The following is a 26,862-nucleotide window of genomic DNA, read 5'->3' on the forward strand; positions in this document are numbered from 1 at the left end:
AAATTCTACATGAGAAGAAAAAGACACTTGCTGTGGCCTTCAACTTAACATTCAGATATATCGACGACGTTTTATCATTTAACACTAGTTGCTTCCATTCATATGTCGACTTTCCTTATTTATATTGTAATATTCCACTATCACCTGCATATGGTGTTAAGGTCTCCCAACTTGCTCAATACTCAAGAGTATGTTCTGAATACGATGACTTTTTTAAAACCGAGACAGACTCCTGATAAATAAGTCGATATTATAGGGATTTCAACAATCTCGTTTAAACTCATCATTTCTTAAATTCTGTGGTTTTTATAATGATCTTGTTAGCAAATACAACCTATCTCTGGATCGTATTTTGACGGAAATATCTTATGCCAATTGTTAGGTTATTGCTTTTATACTTAATTTGAGTACAGATTATTCCGTCTACCTGGTCAATATATGGGCTCCGGCGGCTGTTACCGGTAGATAGGAGATGTTTAATCCTCTTAGGCACCTGAACCCACCTCTGGAAGTTCCAGGAGTCCATACTTTATGCCCTCTTCACAGATTTGTATTGTTTATAGGTTTTTGAGATCGATCATTCTTCGTTATCCTCACCGATTTCATTAGTCACTCTGGCTTCTATTCCCTGTATTAAAACATCACCAAAAATATATTTTTTCATCCCGCTTATTAGCTTAGAAATATTAAAAAAATAATTTGTGTTATTAATGTCCATTTTGGAGATGTCCATTTTGTAGATTGATTGAGTGATTGTTTGTTGTTTAACATCCCATTCAAAAATTATTCACTCATATAGAGACGTCACTGTTTGCCGCTGAATGACTTCAAATTTAGATTTAGACCTATACTTGGAACTCGGGGCAATTGAGCAATGAGGGTTCTTTGTTGTGTCAACGTCCATGACACGGGAACTCGGTTTTCAAGGTCTCAGCCGAAAGACCCATGACTTTCACTTCAAATGCCATGGGTTGTTGTTAGAAAATAACATTTAAATTAATAAAAACGAAATCAACGAGCATCTAATTAGAATACCACCGGAGTACTTTACATATTTGATATTAAGTATCCTTAGATAGTGAATATAAAGCAAAGTTTTCCCCACTTTATCTTGCATGCACTTTTGTATATTAGCATTTAATAATTTGTTCTTTGATTAGAAACGACGAAGATATTGCTAAGGTAAACTTCCATAACAAGGAACTTTTGATAATACTCGGATTTAATGATAAAGGAATTATCCTTATCAATCATAAACCTTTAAAACATTAAAATTTTCTATATAGATAACAAATGAATTTTTAGGAAATGGCTCTGGTCGGACAAGTTAAGTCACCAGACCCTTGTATAAGTGAACACAGGAAAATGAATAAAAATCCACAGACCCTGGAAGAGAAACCTTGTGGTTGGTACGTGTTTCTACCAGCTCCAAATGGAACTCTACTGGTGAAGGGCATCGCAGCTAAAGAGCTACTCCTCCCATACAAAGTAACCTCAACTATGGATGACATTTCAGATGATGCTTTAGAGGACATGCGAGCAAGTTTTGAAAAGGTTTCAACTGCGGTTGAGTTTGTGAAAAAATAATCGTATTTTTATGATAACCTGTAAGATTTGTTGCATAAAATTTGTTATTGCCTCTGCAATATGTATTACATATTTATTCTGTCATAGATCTGTTGTATATAGAAACTTTCTTTGGGGTCTTAAAAGCCCGAATTTACTTCTTTATTGAAAATGAATTTTTTTTCTGTCAACATTTAATAAGAGTGTATTAATCCATTTATTATTATAATAAAATTAATAATTTATATCTGGCAACATAATTTCAGCTACCAGTTCTGGAAGATTTCAACCCTCTTAATCGACCCTCTGGACTGTACGAGTGTTTAAAGACGAAATATGGTCGACAGGAAGATAAACACACGAAGCACAAGTCCAGACTTGACGATGATGTAAGATCAATACTTCTAGAAATAAGTGGAAATAACTATAATCATACATGCCTCTTTATGATAAAAATGAAAGTGAAGAAAAGTTATGATTTAGAAGCTATTTATTATTGTTTCTTTTGAAATCAACACTGTTCATCAGATGTCGTAAATGGAGTTTCTGATTTCGGTGAACAGTATTACCATGGTGATTTAAATAGAATTTTCTGTGAAATTCTTTCAAAATACTGGTCTTCGGTATTTTTAGTCCAATTTCTATAAATTTTTATACACACTAGGGTAAATCAGTAAACATAATTCTATATGTCGGTTTTGTTATCGCTGATTGATGTTGCCATGTTTACTAAAAATATAACTTCTGAGAAAATTCTCTTTTAACACTATTTCTACAGTTTTGGTTTGTTTTCCATCAAACTTAGAACACAAGTACACAACACAAAGCTACATAATAACTCATATCGCATGTTTAACTCTTTACACAAGGTATATCGGTCATAGGTTTCTCATTTTGTATTCCAACGCCTTGTGATATCACATTAACTAATCCACGTTTGTGCACTTGTAAACATAGAAGATCGAGATACAGTTCCAAAATAATGATTAAACTAGAGGTACTGTTAGCACTGAGCTCACAAAATGATAACAACCCCCCCCCCCCCCCACACACACACACACTCCCGTATGAGTCTTGTGGGAAAAACTCAAATATCTGTCAAATCAGAACGTACATAAAATAGGAGGTGGACAATGGCAATATGCAAGAAAGATTTCTTGAAGTCTCATTGCATTTTATTCAGTGATGTAGAAAAATTCTAGATAAGAGAGGTAGCCCCAATATTATAGAAAGAATGGCAGTGTCCAGGTTTTTGCTATAGGAAACCCCAAACATCTGGCCGATCGAAACGAAAAATAGGAGGTGCATAATGACATAATAAAGATTGGTGCATAATAAAGGTGCATAATAAAGATTCTGTGAAAGTTTCATAAAAAATTATTCGGTGGTAGCATAGAAGGAGTTGTGGGTAAGATATAGGTACCCCTCATGTTATAGAAAGAATGGCAGTTTCCATGTTTTGCTATGGTAAACCCCAAGTATCTTAGAGATCGAAACAAAAAATTGAAGGTGTACATTTGTACTATGGGAAAGATTCTGTGAAGGAGTTGCAGATAAGAGATGGGTACCCCCTGTTATAGAAAGAATTGCAGTCTCCATATTTTTCTATGGGTAACTCTATTTATCTGCCCAATCGAAAAAAATGAATTAGGAGGTGCACAATGACAAATGAATATATTTTAAAATTTATGTGAAAGTTTTATTAAATTTTATTCAATGGTAACGAGTCTTCCATGATATCCTCAAATTTATTGGTCACCGATAACTTAAAATTCAGCTTTTTTCTGTATTGACTAAATGTGTTTAAAGTCTTAGATTATCATACGTGCAAGTCCAATTTTCTCGACTTAATTTAGGTAAATTTGCCTCTGCTTCATAAATTAATTAAAAATAAAAAACGAACAATTTTGATTGAAGATATATTGGGACTTAAAATGCGAATACTATTATAAAAATAATTATAACACATTTTCTAGTATGAGGCTAACTATCTATCATAATTTCTGCACACTTCTAAAATCACTCGAATTATCCTGTCACAACTTTATTTGCTGTCAATGCAATTGATGTGAGTTTTTTTTATTTAGGACAGAAAAACATGTTAGAGTTACGTGTTAAATTTATACCTTAAAAATCACTCGAAACAAACTATTATTAGGAACTTAATTTTGCACGCCACTCACAATAACCTTTAGTTAGTGATTTTGATGAAAAAGGGAAAATGGTTCCCTATCAATTGAGTCAAATTAACAACAAGATGTGTCTGTGAAACACTGCTGCCTCCGTATTGCAGCTCAAGCCCAAGGTTTAAGTTTTTCAAATGTAGGTCTAACTCCAAGGTCAAGAGTTAAAAAAGAGTCGGTACCCAAAGAAAGGTCTTCCCACAACACATGTGAAATATGAAAGCCCTAGCACCAACCATTCAGAAAATATGTTCAAGGTTAAAGTTTTTCAAAAGTAGGTCATACTCCAGAATTAAGGAGATAAAAAAAGATATTTGGTACCAAAGGAAAGGTCTTGTCACAAGAAATATATAATTGAAATATGATAAGCCGGACACCAACCATTTAAATGTTATGGCCAAGGTTTTTAATTTTTTTTCAAATTTAGGTCAAACTCAAAGGTCAATGGGTTAAAAAAACTTACTTGGTACTTCAAGAAAAATCTTTTCAAAGGATATTACATGTGATATATGAAAGAACTAGCACCAAACGTTCAAAAGTTCTGACCAAGGTTAAAGTTTTTCAAAATTAGGTTTAACTTCAAGGTCATGAGGCAAAAAATATTGGTACTCAAAGAAAGATTGGTTACATGAAATATACAAGTGAAAAAACAAAAGCACCACACTAACCATTCAAAAATATGGCCAAGGTTTAACTTTTTGAAAAGCAGAACAAACTTCAAGGTCAAAATAAAATGGTTGAAAATGTTGGTACCCAAAAAAGGTCTGGTCACATAGAGAACACATAAAATATAAAAGTACTAGTAACAACTGTTTAAAAGATATGACCAAGGTTAAAGTTTGGCAAAATTTTGAAAAAAAAATAGATCAAACCCCAAGGTTAAGAGGCAAAATGTATTGGTACCCGAAGGAAAGGTCTTGTCACAAGGAATACACAAGTGTAATATGAAAGCCCTGGCACCAACCATTCAGAAAATATGAACAAGATAAACGTTTTTCAAAAGCAGATCAAAATTCCAGAATCAAGGCCGTTAGATAAAAATTATTTGTACCAAAGGAAAGGTCTTGACACATGTAAAATATGACAGCACTAGCGCCGATTTCAAAAGTTATGGGCAAGGTTAATATTTTTTGCAGACATATATATTAACAGGCAGACAGACAGGCGGAAGGAGAGATCAAAAACATGCCTTGGAATCTTCGATTACAGGGGCATAAATTCATGCTGTAGAGTGGAGATCGTGGGGATTGAAGTCAATTTAATGGCAGTGATATTTTTAATATAATAATTTTGCCGTGTAGTTGATGATAATTTAGGTAGTCTAATGGTAGATATGAAGTCACAGGTGATAAAAAATAATCAGATTGCTTATTTTAAACACACCCTAGGTAAATATAGAGAATCTTGGCAAATCCGTGCGGGTTATGCTTGTGGAAATTTTTTTTTTACCAATTTCTGGGGAAAAGAAAACTAATACAGGTTTCAAATGACCTTTAAAATTGATACATCAAGGGATTGATAACATTTTTTTTTTAATCTTAAAGGCTCTTTTAACCCTTAAGTGATATAAGGATTTTAACAGAACTAATCCGTTTTAAAAGAAAAAAAATAAATAAATAATTCTCTTCTCCATTAACTACTTCTCCATCTGTTTTCATTATCATTTATGATCAAAAAACGTTAAATCCCACACGATACGAAATAGGATTACTGGATATTAATGTCATAAATATAATATATAGGTCGAGTCTGAAAAGGAGTCATCATTTACTTTGAATCAAAAGTATCTAGTATTTTGTGATTTTCCCCTCCCTTTTTGGTAGATAAGTATTTCTCCTTCCAAACAAACATGTCCTGGAGCTACTCTAAGAATAGATAACACAGGGCGAAGAACTTCAGGAGCAAAAGGAAACGCAAATAGGAAACTGTCACCTCTCCCCGTCAAAGTCGGTCATCTTAAATCACTTATTGAATTTCCACATGAACTTTGAAGGTAAAATTGAGAATTTATAGAAACAGTACATTTACCATCTACTGTAAGCAGATATAGAATATCTTATTATCTTGTACTTATTTAAAGTTTTGCTGAACAAAGAACATAAATGTATAAAGAAGCATTGAAACATTTCATATATATATATATACTTTTATATATGTATATATATCATGTATTGGAAGTTTTTCTGTGCCAACAAGGACTCCAACATCGTGCCCATATAATTACAAAATACTCAATATGCTGTTCCAAATATATTGTGTGCTTTCTGACTGTCTCAGCATTTGACTGTGAATATATCTATAAATTAAAAAAAATCAAAGCAAATATATTTATAATGTATAAAAATGAGCTAAAATTAACCCATCTAAGATAATTAGTTATTTGTTTTAAAATTATAGCACATAAAGAGTGTTCAAACAGCTAAAATGAAAATGTTTGGATCGACTGCTTCAAGGTATGGATATCTCTTGATTATGACATTTACCCTAAAAACCAAAACATAAACATTTTGTGAAATATTTGAACTTGTGCTGAAAAAGCCATGTTTCAATTTTTTAATGTCATGCATGAGTTTAATTTTGTAAATATATTAAAGAATCATTAATAGAATGTTTATTAAAAAGTCATCTTGCTTCATATGAATTAATACATTCTGTAGAAAGTAGCCATTTCTATTTGGACAATATTGATTTTCAGGAAGTGTTTAAGATATATTGACTTAGCGAATGATATATAAGCATCCTTGTTATGTATTAAATAGATATGGATTTCTTTAATATCAGCCAACCTTCATGTTTAAAAATATGCCAGACACTGGAGGTGGAAGCGCGTTTGATTTTTTTTTTATCATGAAATATTCAAGGATTGCCTAAACACTGAGGGACAATAGTCGTCTGAAGTCTGAAATGTATCATATTGAAAAGATATTATCATTTCACGTCACGCCACTTTAAATAATACATTACACTGGCTAAAACTACTTTTAAGCAAAAAAGTAACTTTAAATAAAAAGAGCACTTTAAGCATAAAGTCAGACAAAATTTATTCCATACGAATATGTGAAAAGTTTTACTGATGTGCTATGAACGCTTACTTTTAAATATAATTTGCATGTTAGAACCATTAAAACAACTTTTAACCAATTCTCCAGAATTGAGATTTTGTAGAAACTGAATCTGGTTTGTCGTAATAAGTCTGTAAAAAGGTTCGTCCATTTCTCATGAAATAAGGCATTTTTCCGAATCGAAACATCCCTCTTTTGGATGGACTGGACAGCTCATCAGAATTGTTGTCCAAGAGAGATTCCTCCATACCACCAGTAATAAATCTGTCCGCATTAAAACCGACCTTTTGTTCCTCGTCAATTAAATCGGGAATATAATCTTGTCTATGCAATACATCCCCCATTTTATTGATAAAAACATCGTCCATACTCGGCGAATGCTTCGCTTGAGATTTACCGATCCGGAAGAATGTACTATATGGTCTTTTTTGCGGAAGGAATTTCTCAGAAGTATCATAATAACTCGGTCTTCGAAAATCATATACTGGTATGGCAGATACGTTCATGATCAGCAGTACAATTCCTACACACCAGAATCGAAAACCTACCATCATTGTTTATCTGAAAGGAAATCAATACGCTAGCATTAAATTCCTCAATTATTTTCGAACATAAAGCAGTAAAAAACTTGATCAAAATTAATAGGAACTTCACTGACTGGGGAACCTCGAGATTACTAAATCGCAGAGGGATTTGAAAAAGCTGATTTGGTTAAAATTTGTCATATCCCACATGTCTGTTGCAGATGCTTTCATGAATGAGTTTGATTTACGGTTTTGGAAAGAGCAATTTCGTCAGAGAGTTCTCATGTGACCCGCGACCAAAAACTTGTACATTGATATTTATAGAAAAATGGATATTTTTTGTTATTCATTGTAACATAAAATTATTAATGTTATGAAGGTAAATTGGATTTGCATATAAAGATAGTTTTAAACTGATAAATTCTTAAGGTATGAAATACAAGCTGTTGCCAAAAGGCGAGCAACTGTCTTTTACTTATGCAACTCAGAGAGGATAACTTCAATGAATTTTACAAATATAAAAATGATTCAGAAATCTTATTTTTCTACATTATGATTTGCATTAGATGACTTACTTTGTAGAAGTTTGTCTTATCCAATATTATCACGTACAAATTTATATCAGACTTTTAAAGACAATATTCCCTCCTTCAGTTTACTTAACGTTTGTTGCGTCACTGAATTAACAATTTTTTTTTGATGTTTTAAAGACGCAAAACTTCACTTAACGTTTGTTGCGTCACTGAATTAACAATTTTTTTTTGATGTTTTAAAGACGCAAAACTTCGGGAGTAGGAACCTCTCGGCACTAGTGGTGATGCTGATTGCTAGATGATTATATTGTCTCGTGACAAATTTAATTGTTTAATATAAACATTAATATGACATTTATCTTGGAGAATGAAATATGATCTGAACGTAATCATATGATGTATACGCTGCTTCTATCCATCAAATTGGCCGCCGCTAATCCGTAAAATGAAAGTGTAGAGATGGTAAAACGGATTATAAGCTTTAGATGCCATTCTGATATGGTTTTTTGAAATAATATCCGAACTTGTAGAAAAATTTGGTTTTTTAAAAAATATAATTTATATAATATATATATATATATATATATATATATATATATATATATATATATATATATTCTGGTGCTATCAAATATCTAATGTTCATATATAACAGTCGGATCGGACAGTTTTATTTTCCTTAAAAGAGGGTAACAAAAAACATTTTATACTTATGTTTAATAATAATAAATATAAATGAATAAAACGTATTAATTTGATCAATCATCTGATCTTTCTTCCTATATATGGATCTGCGGTTCATGAACACAAGAGACACATGCAGTTTAATACTTATGAATAATGAACGTGTATCTAAAGGGGATTACACCTTAATATTGCAATATTTTTTTCATTATGCATTTAAAAATCTCACAGTATACAAATATGAATTAAATAAATTTTGTACCATATTATAGAACATACCTGAACTCCAGCCTATGAGTCTTCTAAAATAATTAGTTCTTGTTGTGTGTTTTGTGCCTGTTGTAATATGTTTTAGCTATAGTTTATGGGGAAATCCATGGCGCTGATTAGTTTCTTGTAGAGAACGACGAGTGACAACAGTTTATCTGTAAAGTTGAATTTTAAAGTCGTTTCATTTCAGAATATACTTTATGCGACAAGTCGATAGATCGAATGTTTCGTGTCAGGGAGTAGATTATCCTAATTGCCATTATTTTTAAAGCACCCCCTTCATTTTAGTCATTAAAAATTTACAATTTATAGAGTATCTAGGAAAGATCTGAAATTAGTTATTATGAATAACTTAATGAATAAAACCTGTCTGTACGAAATCAACGAATCTAAAATACTTCCAGCAATCAGAGAGTCATTTCCCATAATTTCGTTAAAGTTATCGAATATACTATCATAAAGAAGTTCTCTATATAAAGAAACGCATTAAGATAAAAAAAAATATTCGTATTGTCTTCTATGTCGACAACACATGATATTGAATCCTAAAAAGCGTACATGAACTTATTTTTCGTATGATTATAAAACACAGTTCGTTGGAAAATGGTATTATGTGATTCTGCATTGTGTATAGCTTGCCTTATTAAAAAATAAACTTTCAGAGCGATTGAACCTCTGAAATAATTCTGTTAAAGGGGCATTAATAGTATTTCTTTTGTACCGTGATGTTCAGTTCTGTGCTTTACAGTTATCAGCCTCTCTGATCAATTTAGTAGACAACTCTACAATCTGAGAAAACATTATTGCATGCGATTGTCCTATAGGTGTTCATAGGGAAAACGCTAATAGCCCTTAATTTATTGCATATGCACAAATCCAGCATCAGGGTTTGATCAATCACATTGCTAATCTATTTCCCTATTGCTTTCTCTACTGGTTCCGCCTCACTCCGGATGATGGATCGCTCAATGTGTATCAGAGTCCAATATTTGTTAAGAGAACAGGTAAACATGACTGCTATTTCGGTTACTTGTCATTTGTCTTCAGTGTTTACTGAAACCTTCACTGTGGATAATTACCCCCAATTGTTGTTCTTTGAAGAAAAGAACACAACGTAGAACAATTAATCTATTCATCGGAAGATTTTTTTCTGGAGTGTTGTATTTTCATAGCATCTGAAAAACGTTAATCGTTTGAATTAAAAATGTTATGAAAACCCACTGGAAATTTTATGATTAATCTGTATGAACCAAAATCTAATTTGTAGCCATAAGATTGCTTTCTCAAAGAGTTGGGAGGGAGGGGCTAAAGTAATCCTATGCATGTCTGGAAATGAGCATGAAGTAATTCTATGCATGTAATCCTACGCATCCTATGCATGTCTGGAAATGAGCATGAAGTAATCCTATGCATGTCTGGAAATGAGCATGAATAGTTAAAAGAGAAATGATAACTTCAATGGATGAAATATGAAGATAACGAACAGTATTCAATCTCGAGAGTCCAATGAAACGATACAGAGCAAACACGGACCTCAAAATTTAGGTGGGATCAGGTGCAATGGAGGAGTGAGCATCCCCTGCCGACCGGTCACACCCGCCGTGTGCTCCTTGTCGGGCAATAATGGAGAAATCCGTAGGCATTTCAGTGTATAAATAATGGCCTAACAATTAGTATGAAAAACGTCAGTCAGCATTTGACTCAATGATGTGCTCTTACCAAAATGCGACTTAAACGCTTAGGTGCTATATTGAACATATTTAATCAAGGTTTTATCAATTATATATCTATATGAAATGACTTAGTCCAAAAATTTGATGCTAGAGAATAAGAGGATATTTAAATCACAGTACAAGATAAATATAATAAAATGATGTATTTATTTTAAAAATAAATGAAATTGTCTATGCTGTTTTTTATAGATCCTTTAAGCTATAATCTAATTTAAGTATACAGCTAAAAACAGATAAATATATGTGTACCACTTCTATACATGCATTCCATTCAGTTATAATTATACAACGATACAATAGTGTGTGTGTTGTGTGTGTGCTATGAATTACCTCTTTGGCGATATAACTGATTTACAATATGTATATACATGTAATATCGTTGTACAGCTGCTTGGTAAAATGACAGCATTTCTCCAAAGATATAATTATACTCTTTCTGTCATTAATGTTTTTGGGTAAATGTTTAAACAAATGGTATTTTAAAAAAATTTAAGAAATAGAAAATTGCTAAATAATTATCTTTTTTCATAAACTTTAAATTTTAACAATCGCAGATGATAGATATTTATTCCTCGGTTTAAACATTGAAACTTGAAACATTTGACTATGTACTCGTATTAATATTATTTATTTTTATCTCTTTGAAAGATTTCGTAAAAAAACAATGCTTCATAATTTTGTATTTTTTTCTTTCACACATAGAGAGACATTTCTGCTCTGCTTTTTCCTCGACTGCAAGGCTACGCATGAAGTTTATTAAATCAAAGATTGAATGTGAAATAGTGCTTCACTTTGATTTCCCAAATTGCCCAAATTCATCATAATAATGTCCCTTTTAATATGTTGAATAAAAGATGTTGCTGTTTAATTTGTTGACTGGTTCATTTATTGAATACTTAGATTAAGCATTCAAAATGTCTCTTCTATGACATCTATTTTGTTTGTTAACATGTCAGTTTGGAAGAACTTTTGGGATGGTAAAAAAGAGTGAGGCGTAACTAAAAAGTCATCACTCACATTTTTCTTTTCATATATCAAAATAATTGCACTTGAACTTAAATTAAATTCGAAAGTTTTAAAATAAAGGTAGAAAGTAAAAGGGGAAGATAATGAACAGTGATCAATCTCATAAATCCAGTAAACAAAACAAATCGTGAACAGGGCAAAAACACGGACCCCTGGAAACACCAGAGGTGGGTTCCTAGAAGGAGTAAGCATCCTCTGTCGACCCTTCAAACCCGCCGTGAGCATTATGTATTGATCAGGTTTACGAAGTTGTCCGTAGACATATTAGTATGAAAGAATTGACCTAACAAATGGTATGAAACATGTCAGACGATAAACGACTCAATGATAGGCTGTATTTACAAACAAGGTCATTAAAATAACCATAAAATTTGCGAAAGGTTGACTTTAAACGGTCTTGTTGAAATCTATTTAACACCAACTTATTCTTATTTGTCAGTAGCTTGCCTTGGTTTAAAAGTTGACCGTATTAAGAGCATGCTCTTGTGTATCTAATTAGTAGGGTCACATCAATACCATATGCAGGTGATTGGAATATTGCTACGTATACATAGATAAGGGAAGTTGACGATGTAAAAGCTGAAGTTCATCCCGTTTGTCATACAGTTTAGTTATTAGTTGACCATTATCGTCTGCAGTAAAATATCCAAATATGAAACAGATGTGGCAGACTCTGAAGTGCGCCTTCTATGTTCAATGGGATATACCGAGTCGAAATCTGAATGATAGTCACTATTGCTAATTGATAAAAAGTCATCGATATATCTAATTGTTGAAGGCCACAGCAAGAATTTTCTTCTCATGAAGACGAATAAATTCTGCTTCATAGTATAAAGTTCGGTTGAGACTATTCTAATAAATCGGCTATTCTGACAAAATTAGGCTGACAACTTGGCTATTGGATAAAGCGTGACCAACTGTATTTAATGAATGAGATTTTAAATTTTGCATGTTTTTTTTAATCCACATTTGATTTACAATGTCCATTACTTCTTGAATATGTTGTAGCATAATACGTCTTGGATTTTGAAGCTAATAATTTGAACTGATATCATTTTGATTTGAAGGTCTTAAATTAAAATTCTTTATAATCCAGGATAAATCGTGCATTACCCAGCCCTTTCTCAAAAATGGGGGCGATTCTGTCAATTACTTAATTTTTAAAACGTTGTTAGATTATTTATAGAGACGTAACGTCAGGAATTGATACCAACGGTGAACCGGAAAATGTACTTTTAATCCGTTTTCAGCTAAAATTTCTAGTCCAGTTCGGACTATAAGTATGAAGTGTTTTATATGAAAATAAAAGGTTTTTTTCTCTCCAATGATAATATAATAGAAATAAACATAGATCCAAAGGTATTTATACATTTACAGGCCATAATATTCGGGAATAACGTCTTTTTCTGCATTGTCCCGTTGTATCAGAGAAGCACCTTCAACAGATACCTTTTCTCGAAAAAGTTCAAAAATCTCCTCACAGCTCTTCGAAATTTCACAGGATTGTTCTATAACATCACATTTAGATCTAACATAGTTGTCGAGAACCTATGTTCAGAGAAAGGACACAGAAAACCACTGTAACTAAGGTCTTTTAGGATGTCCCATTCAATAAAATTTTAGGTTACCGGAATTTCAATAGGTAAAATTGAAATAAATTGTTATTTAATAAACAAATTTGATTTGACACACACCGAGTACCTTTTAACAGTTACTTGTTTTTGAAAAATGAAGAAGTTTGTTTTTCAATCTTTTAAAGCGAGTAATCAAACATCTTCCGTGTCCTGCAAACATATCCCGATGCTTAAATAACGTCTTATAATTAATAGCTTATGAATTTATTCCGAATTCAAGTCCCAAATTGGTTGAAATTTATATATATATATATATAAGACGTGAAGATAACGAACAGTAATTGAACTCAAAAAAATTGCAAACAATACAAATCTGTATACAGGACATAAAGGCATAAAACTCGGAACCCCAGAAATTCCAGAGGTGGGTTCAGGTGCTTAGGAGGAGTATGCATCCCCTGTTGACCGGTCACACCCGGCTCTATGTAATGATCAGGTAGACAGACCATTCCATAATCAAATTAAGTATAAAAACAAAGATCTTACAATTGGTATGAACCACATTAGCCAAAATACGACCCATTGATGGGTTATATTTGCTAACAAGGTCATTACATGTATAACGACCATAGAATCTAAATGCTGACTCTAAACGAGGTTGTTGGAATTTCTGTAACATCAACTTACCTGTCAGAAGCCTGCTTTGCTTTCAAAATTAATCATAGTCGGAGCATGATCTTGAGTATCGAAAAATGTTGGGAGACGTAAACACCATATCTATCAGATTTTGGTTGAATAATTAAAATGAAATATAAAGAAAATGGTCTTTGTAACAAGCATAAAATTTGCAAAATGTTGACTTTAAAAAAGATTATTGATACCCATGTTATATCAACTTATTTATCAGTAGTCTGTCTCGATTTAAATTTCATTGTATGCAGAACATGCACAAACACTAAATGGAGGTGATACTGGCATATTTATATAGTAAGGGAAATTGACGATAGATAGGTTGAAGTCGTCACGTATATCGTAAAGTTTAGTTGTTAGTTTGTCATCGATGTCATTCTCTAGTAAAACACAATAGATACATGAAATTCCGTAAAATTTAGATTCATCTGTGTCAATATTGTTCTTTCTACTATGAGTCTGAATGAAGTAATAAAAGTATTATTAACTTTTAAAAAATCTTTTTGTATGTTATGAGGTGTTTTAAGTGTGCAATAGAAAAAAAGTGAATAATTATCCTTAATTGCAAACAAAGGAGAGTTCAGATAATCCCCATGAGGCAGATGTTATAAGCATCGATAACTGTTCCTATCAGACCAAATTCTTCAATAATTTAGATGACATATCAAACATTGACTTTTCCCACGATATTAACTCCTGATGAGATTGTCAATTCAACATTAATCCAATTAATCATCGTTTGATGCAAGTTTTAAGTCTTGATAAAGTAAACATGGGGTTAGTGCGCGTCCTAAAAGAACAAATATTTGATGAACGTATCATTGTTTTTAACATTTTTGTTCTAAGCCACTTCCCAGGAAAGAGAAAATACTATGAAATTCGAAATAAAAGTGTTCATTACTCATCTACATGCACTCAGCAATCTGAATGCTATCAATTTAATTTATGACCTACTGATATGTACATTTTACTTTTTGTAGAAATGCGGATAAAATGTTTTTTTTTTAAATTTTCAAAGCAATGTTATCACACAAGCACACACCTTTCCTAAAATTCGCCTCTCCTTTTTTTATCTGGATAGTCAGTGGTTAAATTGGAAGTTATCTTTTCTATATTATCTAGAGTCACAACCTGAAAGGGACTGTTTAACTCCCAAACGTTATACTAATGGTAGACCATTGTTGCCTAACGCCTTGCTCTTTCATTTTGATAGTCTTTACACGGAGAGCCACCAGTCCTTCTGGATCTGACAAGTTTGATGGTATCCAGATAACAGAACAAAATATTTTTTTCCTCTACAGATCGTATTCCTTATTGGCTTTTTCTTGATTGAGTCCACGTTTGGGAATAGAATACCGGTACATATTGATAATTGGTGATGATACTGACCGCTCATTGGAAGGATTCACTTTTACAAATAATGGAGCAGCTAGTGTGTTTTGTCTATATTGGACAGTTAGGTACATGTAATTCAAATCAAAATATATACTTGAACTTTTCTTTCTATTTTTTTTCAACATAGAAATTGAATTGATGGGATAAACTATGTTTATATTTTCAATACATTATTCTTACATGTATTAGCACTAAAGGTGTACATTGACAGGAGTCAGTCAGTGTTTTACCCCCTGCAATAAAATTCCTATTTCTATATTTCCAAGTACGTGCAGTTTGTTACAAATTAACAAAAGATATAAGAGCTATTATTTCAATTTTACAACCTATAAGTTCAATTATCTTTATTGAGAATAAAATTGGTATATTTTTTTGAAAAGGTTTACTGTGCTTGCTCCAATGCTTAGTACACTATACGATAAAGAATCCACAAAAGCGTAATAAAAAATATAGAACCTTTTTTTCAAAAAAATGCATAAATGCTTTTATTTGAGAACATTTACTTTTAAAGTAACAACTTCAAAAAAGCAAATTTTATCAAAAAATAACTGTTTGTACAAATATTGGTAAAATAAATCTCTATCACACACTGATGATCGCATCAATTAATGATGCAGCAAGAAATTCAGTAGGTTATTATTGCAAAATGCTACAGCGGATTGACTTCATCATCAAATTTTGTAATTTTTTACTAACGATGTGAAACTACATCGCTTATATAAAGAGAAGTATACCTACAAAAATGATGTTTAAATTTTGCCTTTTTTCAAGTATTTATAACTATTCTATCAATACTTCAATAATGTTAACAGAAGATATAATATATATGTAGAAATCAAGCCTTTTTGGAGAAAATTCCCTACATGTTTGACTTGTTGCATATCTACATAGCAGATCAAACAATCATTTGGCATTTTGAAAATTCTTGGACAAAAATAAATGTAAACTTTTTGTTAAGTTTGTTAATATAAATCATTTACTTAAGCTTTCTTTATTATTGTAGAAATCTCATGTTTCTCATTTTCTGTGCCAAAATGCAAGTAATTTGAGACGTTTTTTGTATCTTTTTTATAAAAAAGATCTGCATGTTTCTTTTATCATAAATCTTTTTTCGTTGTTACAAAATACTTTACAGAATGTGACCAGTAAATGCTAAAAGTTGCTCTCTTTCCAAGTCTTTGTCTCTCACACTCCTTTTTCCGATCCTCATAAAGGAGCTCTGTCGAATCCTTCCATTTCTATAAAATGGATCACTAACCAGAGACTGTAGAAAATGTTGACGGCCGATTCTCATGAAGGCTGAGGCAGGCACTTTGCCTATCCTTATGTAACCTCTCTTGTTTTCTTCTGGATAACCTGTATCGTACATTTGTTCATATGCTGAAACATCGTCACCAGAACTTCTCTTTGTAATCCTACCGTGGGTTCTTTTACCAATTCTAAAGAATCGCCCCGCTCTCTTTTCTTTGTTCTGTTGTTCAGGATTTTGGGTTGAGGACATCGAAAGGATTTGATTTTCTGAGTTCTTCTCTTCATCTTTTCCAGAGTGACTCTTTCCTATACGAAAAAAACTGCTTGCTCTTTTTGAATCCTCGGAACAACTTTTTCCAATTCGAAAAAATCCACTGGCTCTTTTGTCGCTATCTTGTCCCTGTATACTCTTTCCAATGCGGAAAAACCCACTTGCTTTCTTGTTCATATCTGTTGGACGATTTCTTCCGATCCGGAAAAATCCGCTTGCCTTCTTTTCGACGTCCATAGGAACGGCTTTTCCAATTCGAAAAAATCCTTTGCTTTTACCAATTCTGAAAAATCCTTGTGCTTTTTTGTCGTTAATTTTACTTCTACCAATCCTGAAAAAGCCAGAGGTTCGTTTTTCGTCGATATCGTTTGAACTTTTTCCAATTCGAAAAAAACCCTTGGCCCTTTTGTCCATGACCTCATTAGGTGTCCTACCAATTCTAAAAAATCCGCTTGCTTTTTTGTCTTTTGTATTCTGGTCAAGAGACATCCTACCAATTCGAAAAAATCCGCTTGCTTTTTTGTGCTTCGTGTCATGATCTAAAGATTTCCCTATTCTAAAGAAATTTCTTTTTTCTCCGACATTTCCCTTACTTTTACCTATTCTAAAGAATCCAGAGGCTCTCTTTTCCTCTTCGGTTGGAGTGCCGTCATCTTTCTGTGATTCTATTTCCACGGGAACATAGAATCGTGCTCCCGACCCACTCTTTGCATAAGGAATTATCCTAATATCTACAGGAATATATTCATCAACTTCCTCCACTTCACTTTTGTCATCCAATTTATAGTTTTCCTTCAGTTTGTCGTTACTCTTGTCCTTCGTTGATGCACTCTTACCTATACGGAAAAAGCCACTGCTTCTTTTATCTGAATCCTTTACCAAATATGATGGGTTTTCTCCATGAATTTTTGTGGCACTTTCTACAGTTTTGACTGGATGAAGAATATTATTTTGGTCAAGTTCAGCCTCTATGTTGTGAAGATAAAATAATCCTATAATAATAATTTGACCTGGCCGCAGCATATTTTTATTCTGAAAATGAATAAAAGCCAGACTTAGAAGGAGTAAGGCCTTGCAATGATTCTCAAGTATATTCAAGAATATAACTACAAAGGTTGTTTCATATATATATATATATATATATATATATATATATATATATATATATATATATATATATATATATATATATATATATATATATATATATATATATATATATATATATATATATTAGGGATGTCAATTTTGTCAATAATTCATAATCGAATATTCAATGAAAGTATTCGAGTATTCGATAAAATAAATAAAATCTGTTTAATCTTAAATATGCATCATCCTACTCTCGTGAAAGGTTTAGCGTAGGTATGCTTATATTGGAAGTAAAATTGTATGAAGACTTTTGTAGGTGTACAATAAGAAATTCCATTTGATATTTGTCAATTTTTGAAATAAATAATTGATTTAAATGTAGAAAAGTATAATTCTAACAAATGAAACGTGTATTTATAGTAGCTCCAACTGAGGAACCAGTCGTCTTACAAAAGGCAAGATAGTCGTAACGGTATACTGTTCAGATTTCAATATGTGTAATAAATTACAATTATCTGCCCGATAAGAGATATGATTATAATCTTTGATACAATGTAAACAAATATTTCCATAGACAATTTTCCTAGGTAATTAACTTATTTCCCGATAATTGATTTAAAATTCATGATTATGTACAACCCGAGATAATCAAGTAATTTACACATTTATTCTGAAATTAAGCCCTTTACAATATTAATTACAGATTAATTCTATCGGAAATTCATTCAATGATCAATTAATTTTATTTTGATAAGTATACTCTTCACGCCATTTAGACATTCTTAGATTTCATTTGTTGTCCTCGATTCTAGATCCGATCGTATCTAACTAATAAAAACTATGAAAGTACGTTTTGTATTATACATAAAGCATTACTGTACAATTCTTTAACACCTTACTCAAAACAAAATACATGTTCTTTAGTAGATTTATAAGCTTAGAAAGTAGTGAAAGAAATCAGACGATCGAAATTGATTGCTAGTAAATTAAACAGGGATGATTCCAGCACTGTTCTAATCAAAATTTATTAACCACAGTACTTCTTTTTATGAAATATGAAAAACACCGAATATTCGAATCTTAAATTCATATTCGAATATCAACTCATCGAATGAATATTCGAATGTTCGAATATTCGTTGCCATCCCTAATATATATATATATATATATATATATATATATATATATATGAAATGTAAGCATTATATTATGATTAAAAAGGTGAAGATAACGAACAGTGATCGATCTCAAAAATAACTATAAACAATACAAATCTGTGAACAGGGCATAAAGCCAGGGCCCCTGGAAATTCCATAGGTGGGATCATTTGCCTTAGAGGAGTAAGCATACCCTGTTAACCGGTCATTCCGTGAACCCCCATTGATCAGATGGAAGGAACATTCCGTAGTCATTTGTAATTCCGTAAAAAAAAAAATCAGAATAAAAACAATAGCCTTACAATACTAATTGTGGTCAGAGCTCTGAAAACACCAGAGATGGGATCAGGGAGGAATAAGCATCCCATTTCGACCGGTCAACCCCGCCGTGTGCCCTTTGTCATTATCTGGTAAAAGGATTAATCAATAGTCAATTCTATATGAAAATAATGGACTAAAAATTTGTTTGAAAAACGCCAGTCAACATTCGACCTAACGACAGATTGTATCTGCAAACAAGGTTATTGAATCGCCCATAGAACTTGCAAAATGTATACATCTTAAACGAGAATGTAAATAACCTTGTGACATCAACTTATTTGTCAGTAGTCTGCCTCGTTTTAGAAATTGCTGTACGAAGAACATGTTCTCGAGTATCTAATCAACTCGGAGATATGAACCCTTTACATGTATATAGGGAATAATGGTGTATTGCTACACAAATAAGGGAAGTTGACCAATTTGATTAAAATCAGATCTTTGTTACGCTCCGAAATTCTGATAGTCGCTGTACAAAGAGATCTTTGTACAGTGACTATCAGCATTTTGGAGCGTAACAAGGAATCAAATTGGGAAGTTAACGATAGAAAAAGTTGAAGTCATCACGTTAATCATAATGATAGTTGTATGTTTCAGGATGAAATGCCTTTTAGGGGTGCAAATTTGTATGTGTTTCGGGTGTGACAGGTCGACAGGGGTATTCACTCTTCCATGGCACCTGATCCCACCTCTGATGTTTTTAGAGGTCTGTGTTTGCTCTGTTCCATATTTCCAAAATTCCAATGGATTTTTAAGAGAGAGAGAGAGAGAGAGATTGAAACATATGGGACAAATATATAGGAAATCATGATTTAAGAAGGTTGCTGTCTTATGAGAAAAATATCAGTAAATCCCATCCAAAATAATCCATTTACAACTAATAAGAATTTCCATTTTATATATTTTTTAAACGAACGTTTGGATTTCATTTTCTATGAAAGTTTTATCATTTAAACAATTAGACTAAATACATTTTCTTTTTTTAGTGTATTTTTGTCAGGTGACAGAAAGGTTTGCGAAAAAATTACAGATCGTGAGATTATTATCAGTTAAGGCCGAAGCAACCAGATATTTGTCAAAAAAGTAAAGATATCGTTTTGATAAAAATTATTACATGCCGTATGAAGGATGACTGAGTGTGTAATGCTTTAGGTACTGTGCATCATGTAATCAGTTTTCAATTTGAGAGACAACTGCCAAGATTCCGTAACATCCACACATTACCCAGTACCGTTTATGGATTGGCGCTGTACAGACGGTAATCGAGCGTACAAGCCGTGCGGTTATTATGTGATACCCTTTCCGGCATATCATGTCGGCCCGGAAGAGTTCGTCTAATACCCGATCTTCCAATAATTGTAGACAGAGTGTGAATAATAACACGAAGTATGGAAAAAGATCTTACTATCACCTGGCCTTAGTGATATCGGAACACTCTCTCGGGTAGATTAAAGGGTTGGATTCCACAAATTCATCCGGGTTATTTTAATTGTTTATAAGGTGAAAAATACAGGTATTAAATGGATCAATGGAACATTAATCTGTGTTGATGATATCGCTGTTAAGCGAGGCTATAGAACGCAGAGGTATTGCAATACAAAAAAATACCATTGATGGTTTTACATATTAAATTGTGTTAATTTAATTACAATGAAGGAATGCTAAATATATCGTTTTTACTAGAATATAATTTGCGTAGTTTCATTTAGTGATATGGTTAATAACTATACATGACAAACAAATAATGACTAGAGATGTATAATTTCTTCTCATTGCATATTACTGAATTTTTAAAATATCAGCGACCAGGGGGAAAAAATTTGTTAATAGATACAATACGAAAGAACGAAACTTTTCGAAAAAAAAACGCAATACATGATCATTAGATTATATATATTTTTTCCCTCCGAAATATCTCGGATCTTTAAAAGGTGATGAATACTTTATCTGACCTTCAGTGGAGCAAATTTGTTGAAACATCAATTTTCTTTCTTTCTCTTAGATTATGATAAGTACCCAAAGATATTACAGTTAAAACTGAAGTGTTTTGTAACATCAATTTCCTTGAAACTTGCAGTGCATTTAATTGTAAAACATATTTTTTTCATCCTCTTTTTCTCTTCTGCGCTTTTTGTACATACTATTTAATAAACTTCTGCGAAATAAGGACATTTCCTATTCATTTTGCTATCAAAAAGTAGCAACCACTTTTGTAATTCATACTTCAAAGACAAAATTCTAACGATAACATTGCTTTAAGTGTAACTAGAATTTGGACAAAATGTTTTACCACTTAAAACTGGCACTCCAAAGAGATCGATTTTAATTATGTCACGATTACATGTCTGTTAAATACTCCAAAATGTCTGAATTCGTTCACATGTATGTCCTCGGTATTACACTACAGAGATCTTACAAATCTTTTTTTTTTCAGAAACGCATTCCTTTTTTTTTTAACTCATATTAAAGCAAGCTTGAGCTATTTCATGGTTGTTTTTAATCAGGATATTCATCAAACAAATTCATTATTTGATTTAACAATATACCATTTGTTTCAGCGTTGAAACAACAGCTATAATTGCAATCTTTCGGCATCGATTAGTTTTTCATAAGTACTTGATAAAATATCAAAGAGAAACAACCACATGAAAACTCGACATGAATTATTATAGAAAACTCATTCTAATAATTAGAAAAAAGTTACACACATAGTTTTTCTTAAGGTATGGTTATTTGACGTTGTCTTCTTATATTTAATGTTTTTAAATTAACTAAAGGGGAAGATAATAGCTTGCAGTCTAATTTGAACTTAATTTTTTAAAGAGTCATTGCTGTATTTCTTTTTTGTGTTTAAAAAATTTCATTTTATTATTAGTTTTATCTTTTATATATATATATATATATATATATATATATATATATATATATATATATATATATATATATATATATATATATATATATATATATATATATATATAAACTTTTTTGCTTCGTAAAATGAACAAAGAGATATCAACAAACACTATATAACTTTAAATCATTTAAATATACTCACGTATTGTAAAGCTGTCCTCAGATGTGTTCTTTTTGTTGGTCTCTCGTGTCTTCACCGTTTCTCGGATTCAAATGAAAATTTAAGGATATATGTTCCGGTGATAAATCGTGTTGATCACGGCCCTTTGACGTCGACAGGTATCAGCCTCGAATTAATGCGCCGTGATCGGATTTGGTCCAGCAACTGAACCACAAGCAAAACGCTATGGAGCATTGATGACATCGATTTATTCAATTAAAGGTGTTGCTCACATAGACACTAGGCTTCTTGGGTTTTAATCAAAATGTCATATTTTGTTAGTAATTATGGAAGGGGGAATTATGGTACTTACAAATACTGCTCCACCGATGAAGAATACATGTTTGTAAACTGTACTCACTCAATTCATGGCGTAGCATTTATCTTGACGCATTCTCATCAACTATTATATACGGTACAAAGGGAAAATTTAAGAAATCTGAAAATCTTATATCTGTATGTAAATTAATAAATGCGAGTGGAAGATTAAAGAGATATATGCTAAGTCTTTTAAACTGAGATTCTTTATAAAGAATTACCATTAAACGTTTAACGATCACCATGGTATTGTTGCTCATTTTCTAACTGAATGAAATATATTGCAATACCACGGATATAGTATTAATGAATGTAAGAAATTGTTCTTTTTCAGATTCAAAACCAAGCAATAGAAGAGAGATGATTTAAAAATGTATATCTCAAACACATTCCATTTAATTATATTACATCAAATGTCGTTTTGAACTGAATAATACCAAAAAAATAAGTTTGATTTCCATTTAGCATTTCTTTTATATTTCAGTATTGGAATATTTCTTCACTAAAACTACCGCAACGAATACAGAAAAATTCAAAATAAATTGTCCTAATAGGGAAAGGTGTAAACGATGAAACACCATTTGATTTCTCTTCTAAAGAAGGTGATTATAAATATCATTTTCATTCTTTGATCTTTTTTTCCTTAAACATATGCAATTGCTTTGATCAGTAGATTTAATGAACTAAAATATATTGCTTAAAATTTTCGTAGAAATGTAATATTCAGCTTATAATGTTAAACAAATAAAACATACTCTGAGAAAATCCCTTTGGAACAATGATGTGTACGATTGCAATTGAAATGTGTTTTCATGTATTTTCACGTAGGAAATTTTATCATGAAAGGGTTTTGACAGCTCAGAACAGCATCAAACAATTTGTAATGGTATCCTTATATCTCAAAAGAGGACAAAGTAATAATGCTTCTAAACATTTTTCCTAGATTAAAAGACATGCGATACTTTTAGAACGGATAACTTATGGTATCTTAAATATTAACGCAATGAATTAGATGATTGTCATCGCCACAGAGTCGTAAGAGAATGTGATTTCATCTGGTCATGGAATAGGTCATTTCTCTGAGAAATAAATATGTTTCTTAGCATGAAATCTTGCAGTAATTCTTTGTATCTGCCTGGCGATTAACACCTTATCATAAAAAAGTCCACTGACAAATCTCAGACGCAAAACTCCGGAAATGAACATGAATTTGATACAATGGGTTGGCTCGCCATGTCATTATGCCATAAAATTGGCTTTAATCACACACATATGCCCTCCAATGAAAATGTAATATCCGTCCAATGGAAAGTCCTACGGATTTTGGAACTCGTGAATTGTCGGTTTTAGAATATATATCATAACAAAATTAGTTTTAAATTCTTCCTAATGATGATATTTTATGCTTATAGTAGGGCATGATTAAAGTTACAATATAACCGATCTTTAGCCAAAATCTCACATTCAACATATATATATGCAAGCCGCCATTTTCAAAGGTCTGAATGCAAAATCAAAATTACAAAAATGAAAATGATTTGTAACTTTTGCTATTTACTGTGAAAACTTGACACGCAAGCTGGAGATAAATGAATCTACCATACATGCAAATTAAAGAGACATTATATTTTAATTTGTAAACAGTTTTCACAAAAGTTCATTATGAACCATCAGTCGATTCTTTCCTGCTTAACAAGAGATTTACATGTATGTGAAATGCTCATGGTTGAGTATCATTTGGTGTATTCTTGTATGATTATTTTTATTTCTTATGTACGTAAGATCTTCCTGAAAAAAAAAATCACAAAATATAACATGCTTTTTGAAATCATTATATCATATATCGTATCTCAACAATAAATACAATAAAATGCTTAAAAGATGACATTTGAGAAAACTGCACATCGGTCGTGTACAACCAATTCTTTGCAATGCAAATTTGGTCGATCATTTAGCAAATAAAATAGGTATGTCCACATCTCATTCACTGTACACGGCACTCCACCTCTCAAAATTATATTACTATAACATATCATTTACTACATTGTATTTCATTTTTTAAAACCCAAATGTACATTGTTATACACACCAGTTTTCTCTAGGAGGGATCAGTAAAGTGTTGGGGATCCAACACGTCATTAGTATACACTCGAAGTGACAGATTCTATTCTTCTTTTTAAAAATAAATTCACAAGAGGCATACATTTTAGCTTTAAAAAGAGTAATTGTGCATTTGTATTTTTTCGATTGAAAAGAACGAAAAGTGTAGATAACGAACAGTGATCGATCTCAAAAAATTCTACAAACAATACAAATAAGTAAATAGGGCATAAAATACGGACCCCGGAAATTCCAGAGGTGGGATCAGGTGCCTGGAAGGAGTAAACATCCCCTGTTGACCGGTCACATCCGCTGTGGGCCCTATGTATTGACCAGGTAGAGGGAACATTCCGTAGTCAAATTCAGTATTTAGAAAAAGGCCTAACAATTGGTATGAAACTCGTCAGCCAAAATACGACCCAGTGATACGTGTAGGTTATAGTATATATGCTAACAAGGTCATTATAACAACCGTGGAATTTAAGAAATGCTGACTTTAAACGACGTAGTTAAGATCCCTGTAACATCAAGTTATCTACCAGTAGCCTGTCTCAGTTTAAAAATTGATCCTACTCAGGGCATGCTCTTGAGTATTGAATAAGTTGGGAGACGTAAACACCATATGCAGGTGAAATCGGAATATTACTACATAAATAATGAAAGTTGACGAAGGAAAAGCTGAAGTCATCTCGTTTGTAATACAATTTAGCTGTTAGTTGGCCCTTATTGTCTTTAGTAAGTAAAACATCCAAACATGAAACAGATATGACAGAGTCTGTGGTGTCTTTTATTTCGAGTTCACCGGGATATATCGAGTCGACATATGAATGGAAGTGATAAAACTTCCTCGATATATCTGAATGTCGAGTTGAAGGCCACGGCAAGTGTTTTCTTCCTCTCATGTAGAAGTTTTTAATAAATTCTACATCATATGAATACCCGGTATAAAAACAAGTCGGCTAATAAAGGAGCACAATCGCAATTCCAACGGTTTGTTAGAAGATCTGGTCTTCGTACAACATAAATGTTGTCAATGAGGAACTCAAGCATCCTCTTAGTATAAACTTCAGAGTACTTTGTGTAGAATCAGAGTGATTTTTACAAAGTAATTTTCTTTGTAAATTTTCGTTCAAAGCATCTTAGTAAGGACTTTTATGAAATTTAGGAATCCAGTATAGGTAGGGTAGATCGAACTTGCCTTGGTTGACAGGAATGTTAAAAGTATTAAACACTGAATTGTGATTTTGAAGAATTACATCCTTAGAAAGTGCATTGTGAGTATAATTAAGCTGCATTTCAAGACGTAAAATTGACAAATCTACAATCGATCGTAGACAACCAATTCTCTGATGTGTATATTCCCCGAACGTCTACTCACTAAAGCAATTACATGTGTCTAATTATCACACTCAATTAAGAGGCCCTCTAAGGTGTACAAGAAAAGTGTACTGTGTTACCTTGATTTAACAAAGTATTCTAAATTAAGGTGGAATGCTTCACCAAATTTTATTTAAGGGATCTTTAAGACATCTATTTTGAAATATGGTTTCAGCATGTAAATATTGATATCAGCTCTTTATTATTATTTGTGATTTTTTTCTGTATTTTTTTCAGAGAAAATCTAAAGTTGATAAGTTTACTTCTTTTGTTAAAAAAATGCACCCAAGAAACCAAGAATTCCTGTGAAATTGCTACATATTTCTATTTTCTATCATTCTGGTTGGGATGAGTTTAATTTTGATCGAGATTGATTTTTTTTTGACAAGAACTTGACATTTTTAAAATATCTTAATTTTCGTAATTTCCTTTCAATTTCTTTTTAAAATACAATTGGTTGATATTTTTCTATAATTTACTTATTTCTTGGATATCTTATCTATAAATTTAAAAAAATATTAACAAATTTTATTTATAATATTCATAAAATATTTTCTTTTTTAAAATATTTCAAATGTCTATTTGACTTTTTTTGACATGTTTTATTAGATATTTATGGTGTGCATTTATTAACAGCATTTTTTTTTAAAAGTAGTAATGAA

At 31.8% G+C, this 26,862-nt stretch overlaps 3 protein-coding genes and 1 long non-coding RNA gene across 5 annotated transcripts in view; 1 reads left to right on the top strand and 3 right to left on the bottom strand.

The window, feature by feature from the left end:
* Positions 1 to 11,381, top strand: part of LOC133179031 (meiosis 1 arrest protein-like) — a 29,556-nt gene extending 18,175 nt beyond the window's left edge. Inside the window, exons 11-15 of one of the 2 annotated variants that reach the window (XR_009720085.1) lie at positions 1,306 to 1,554; positions 1,833 to 1,955; positions 5,573 to 5,742; positions 6,147 to 6,202; positions 11,258 to 11,381. Coding sequence is in view for 1 of the 2 variants with exons in the window: in XM_061313730.1 (XP_061169714.1) it covers positions 1,306 to 1,554; positions 1,833 to 1,955; positions 5,573 to 5,740 (540 nt within the window). In the remaining variant the exon portion in view is untranslated. Of the gene's footprint in view, positions 1 to 1,305; positions 1,555 to 1,832; positions 1,956 to 5,572; positions 5,743 to 6,146; positions 6,364 to 11,257 lie in introns of those variants that run through there. The other variant, XM_061313730.1, reaches the window with a different exon arrangement.
* Positions 1 to 26,862, bottom strand: part of LOC133191131 (RNA cytidine acetyltransferase-like) — a 298,447-nt gene that overhangs the window by 33,085 nt on the left and 238,500 nt on the right. The gene's annotated exons all lie outside the window — the stretch shown is intronic.
* LOC133179040 (uncharacterized) lies at positions 6,774 to 8,040 on the bottom strand. Its single transcript, XR_009720086.1, has 2 exons — positions 7,911 to 8,040; positions 6,774 to 7,372 (listed from the first exon to the last, which is right to left on the bottom strand). It is a non-coding gene; the product is annotated as an uncharacterized LOC133179040 (long non-coding RNA).
* On the bottom strand, positions 15,712 to 22,549 carry LOC133191098 (FMRF-amide neuropeptides-like). Its single transcript, XM_061326792.1, has 2 exons — positions 22,388 to 22,549; positions 15,712 to 17,794 (listed from the first exon to the last, which is right to left on the bottom strand). Exon 2 carries the CDS (start codon positions 17,783 to 17,785, stop codon positions 16,370 to 16,372), a length of 1,416 nt encoding a protein of 471 aa, XP_061182776.1. The 5' UTR covers positions 17,786 to 17,794; positions 22,388 to 22,549; the 3' UTR covers positions 15,712 to 16,369.

Source organism: Saccostrea echinata, unplaced genomic scaffold, assembly GCF_033153115.1.
Source record: "Saccostrea echinata isolate AGI-Se365-2 ecotype Australia unplaced genomic scaffold, CSIRO_AGI_Sech_v1 ptg000001l, whole genome shotgun sequence".
NCBI classification, from domain to species: Eukaryota; Metazoa; Mollusca; class Bivalvia; order Ostreida; family Ostreidae; genus Saccostrea; species Saccostrea echinata.